Source organism: Notamacropus eugenii, chromosome 2, assembly GCF_028372415.1.
Source record: "Notamacropus eugenii isolate mMacEug1 chromosome 2, mMacEug1.pri_v2, whole genome shotgun sequence".
Classification (NCBI taxonomy): domain Eukaryota; kingdom Metazoa; phylum Chordata; class Mammalia; order Diprotodontia; family Macropodidae; genus Notamacropus; species Notamacropus eugenii.
This window is the reverse complement of record NC_092873.1, coordinates 3,546,431-3,550,856: the sequence shown is the minus strand read 5'-3', so window position 1 is coordinate 3,550,856 and position 4,426 is coordinate 3,546,431. Positions and strand designations below refer to the sequence as shown.

Here is a 4,426-nt window from a genome sequence, read left to right as displayed (position 1 = left end):
AATGGGCCTTTCCTGACCCATCTTGGAATCCTAGTGCATCTCCTCATCATTGTAACACCCAAAGAGATATGGCTCCCAGATCTCCCTGGACTGAAATTTCCAGCAGATTTCATGAAGATAGTTCCCAGTACTACATGTCAGAGGAATGACTAGCTGGGCTGATTATAGTCTCAAATAAGAAGATTCAGAAGGGTTTGACACATTCTAGGTGAGTAATCAATGCTTTGTTGTATGATTGATTGATCGAACTAGCAAGAGATAAATGGGACTCTACAAAGAATGCCAACATCCTGGAAAGGGTAGCACATCTTCCAATAGAGGGGGAGCATAATTCTGCCCCCATCTACTACATTTGTCAGACCAAGGAATAAGAATATCTAGAAGATTAGTTGCCATTCCTGGCAAACTAAATCCATGTTTAAACTGTCCACAGATCCATGCCACTCTATGCCCAGCTCAACTGAATTTGCCCTACAAGCACTTTCAACTAGAAAACCATGGGGGCCACAAGCATGACAATGGGGTGTCTTTCAACCTAGCTCACTCCTTAAGACCTTTATACTCTTCAAGGCTTTTCTCATGGATTCCTTCACTTCCCTGTTCCTCAAGCTGTAGATGAGGGGGTTCAGCATAGGGATGATCATTGTGTACATCACAGACACTATCCGGTCCTCTTGAAGATAATTTCCATCATTCCACCGCATGTACATGAAAATGAGTGTGCCAAAGAAAAGAGAAACTGCCATGATATGGGAGATGCATGTGGAGAAGGTTTTGGCTCTGCCCCCAGCTGAGGGGATGCGCACAATGGCCCCAATGATAAATAAGTAGGAGACCAGGATTACCACCATACAAGCAGGAATCACAAAAATGGCAGACACAACAATCACCATCTCCTGGGTGTAGCTGTCCACACAGGCAAGCTTCAGTAGGGGTGGAAGGTCACAAAAGACAAAATCAATCTTGTTGTCACCACAGAAGGAGAGAGTGAAGGCAGCTGCAGTGCGGATTATGGCAGCAGACAGGCCAGCAACATAAGCTGCAGCTACTAGAGACACACAAGTCTTCTTGGTCATGATAGTCACATATAGAAGGGGCCGGCACACAGCCACATACCGGTCATAAGCCATGGCAGCCAGGAGGTAACAGTCAGTGGCACCTAAGAGGGTAAAGAAGAAAAATTGTGCAGCACAGCATTCATAGGAGACAACCAGCCCCTGCTCAAACAGGATGGCCAGCACCTGAGGGGTGGTGACTGAGGAGTAGCAGATGTCCACAGAAGCAAGGTGGCTCAGAAAAAAGTACATGGGGGTGCTGAGCCGCGAGTCTGTGCAGATCAGGATGACCATTCCTGAATTCCCCAGCAAGGTGATAACATAGAGACCAAGGAAAAATGAGAAAAGAGGAAGCCTCAACTCTAGATGCTCAGTGAATGTGATAAAGAAAAACTCAGTCAAGATGGTCTGATTCTTCCCAGCCATTTACTCACTGGTACCTGAGAGAACTAATGAGAAAGACAAGTTAGAGACATTGGAATGACACCTAGTCTCATTTATGAGAAATGTGAACCCCAGAAGTAAAATTCTCTGAGTCATTAAGCCACTGTCTATAGTCCCAGCTCACCCACTAATTAGCTAAGCAACTCAAATGAGTCACTTAGTCTCTGAAATTCAACTTTTTTATCTTCTACATGGACTTGGTACCATCTGTGTCACAAGTGAGTAGATTAAATGAAATCAGAATTATGGAAACTCTTTGGAATTCTGCAGATAATTTTTAATTCTTCAACAAACATGTAAAATTTGAAAAAGAACATTTCATGAGAGTATATGAATGATTAATGTTCACCAGCCATCACGAAGAGCAAGGCTTCATTTGTGTTGGCCCTTCTGTTATTGACCTAACAACAGACTTTTTTTTCTTATGGAAACTTTGCTTAAACCTGATCATACACACACACATACACACACACACACACACACACACATATGTCCCTCATACCTTGAATGTTCAACCTCCACATTTCTGCCTTCTAGCTGCCTTTAAATGACAACCAAAAACTAATATCAAGTGTCACTACTCCGAAGCTTTTCCTTATCTTCCCCTTTTCTTCAGAGATAAACAGGGTTGAGTGACTTACCCAAAGAAAGTAGCTAAGGCTGGATTTGAACTCAGGTCCTCCTGACTCCAGGGCTGGTACTCTATCCACTCTGCCACATAGCTGCTCCACCCTTATCCCCTTTAATAGTAGGGTCTTCCCCTGTTGATTTCTCCAGTTTATCCTGCCCTTTTCTTCCTTGAATATGTGTTTTCATCTTTTCCCATTAAACTGTGAGCTCTTTGACAGAAAACACTTTTACCTTTCTTTAGCATAGTAGCTAAAACATAGTACGTGCTTAATAAACATTTACTCATTGAGTGACTGATGAGGGAAATATAACTTTCCCAGTATAGAGTCAAATCTCAGATTTCTATCTCTTTGCATTCAAAAGTTAATGTTTTCTTCCACCTAAATCAGGGATTCTTAATCCAGCATCCAGTAATTTGTTTGTTTTAATATGTTCTTATATATGTTTCAATATAATTGGCTTCCTTTGTCATCCTATCTTTTATTCTTAAACTTTAAATTTCACTTTTAAAAATAATATTCCCAGAAAAGGTATATAGGTTTCATGAAACAATCAAAGGGATCCATGATGAAAAAAGTTAAGAACCTGTGGAAGACCAGGCTCTTTCTCTAAGTCAGAGGATTCAGGTCTGGACAGAACCTTGGACACTGATCTTGGGCAAGTTTTTCCACCACCCTTTGACTTGGTTTCTTTATATCTATCAAGTGAGGAGAGTGGACACAATGATCACTAATGTCCCTTTCAGCTCTAAAACTTAAGGACCAAAGATCACAAAATCTAAACCCTGATTTTCTGATGAAACTAAGACTCAGAGGGGATAACGGATATACAGCCAATAAGCCCCAGATCTGTGATTCACACCCAGATCTTCTTTCTTCCTATCCAATTCCCTCCACAGGCTTAATCAAAATATTTTAAACATATTAAAAACAAAAATGAGTATTTTAGAACACTATCCCTAAAACACAGGACAAGATTCCAAAAGCACTTGAACTTTTCATTTCATAATTAATAATAGCTCACAGTTTTCTAAGTCTTTAAGGTTCACTAAGTAGTTTCCTCATATTTCCTATGAAATGCAACTATTAATATTTCCATTTTACAGATGAAAAAACTAAAAGAAACAGCTTGTTGATCAGTGACTCATATAAATAAAGGTTTTATTTAGCAAGTCCATGTACCTTGAACTTGGAGACCTTCAGAAGAGTTCATAATATCTTAGATCTAAAGCTGGGAGAGATCTTATAGATCATCTAGTCCAACTTTCATGTTTTATAGATCAGGAAAATGAGGCCCAGAGGATCCCTGTCTCACTTTTGTATGTCTATCCCTGGAGCCTACCATACTTTGGAACTCAATAGGCACTTGAATGCTTGGTGACTGATGGATGGACTTGCCCAAGGTCACATAGCAGTAATGAATAACACAGGGATTTGAATTCAGGTCTTCAGACCCCAAATTCAGCACTCTTTTTCACCATGCCACCTAGTACAGAGGTCTACAAAGGATATTTGGTTAGACTAGAAGAACTCCAGCTCTGGCATTAACAAGATATTAGCAGATACATTGGAACAAATGGCAAAAACAGGAAATGAGACCTGGATACTTCCTTGCTTGAACATGAGTCGGATTAACCTCCTCACCTGAGCACCACTTCACTCTTTGGCTTCCTCCTTCCTCCAGCCTTGTTAATTGTTCTCTCTCTCCTGATGAGTAGTGCTGACTGCAATCTGATATAGGGGTAGTACCAAAGGCACTGGAATGATGACCAGAAGACCATAGTGGATCACCAGAACTGCTATTCATTAGTTAGGTAGCATTAGGAAAGTCACAATCCCAAGATGGCAGAGGCATATATAGCATTTTTTTCATGGAGGGGCAGCAAAACTAGACCTTGAATACCTTCAAATTGTTTTTTAAGCTGGAACACAAGTCCCAAAGGGTGGAGACTTGGAAGACATCATTTATCTGCTTCCAGAAAGGCCCCCTTAGGACCAAGGGGAAGCTTACCTGTGATGTAATCAGCAGGTAGAACAAGAAGGATCCATCTTATAAGTTCTTGCATAAGCTCTGTTCATGAGATGAAAAGATAATCAGATCAGAGACTTAGAGTGAGGATGCACCACAGAGGTCAGCTTGTCCAACCCTTCATTTGATACTTGAAGAAGCTGAACCATGGGAGGCTAAATGTTTTTCCAAGATCTTATGGGAAGTACAACACTAGACATGGAATATGAAACTGGGTCTTTGGACTTCAGAGATAGCATTCTTTCCCCCACACCATCTTAGTTTCCACC

The 4,426-nt window shown here is 41.0% G+C and overlaps 1 protein-coding gene across 1 annotated transcript; it reads right to left on the bottom strand.

Annotated features, from left to right (window-relative positions):
• Positions 1-530: 530 nt before the first annotated feature.
• On the bottom strand, positions 531-1,481 carry LOC140523314 (olfactory receptor 9Q2-like). Its single transcript, XM_072638242.1, has one exon. The coding sequence runs from the start codon at positions 1,479-1,481 to the stop codon at positions 531-533; it is 951 nt and encodes a 316-aa protein (XP_072494343.1).
• Positions 1,482-4,426: the final 2,945 nt, after the last annotated feature.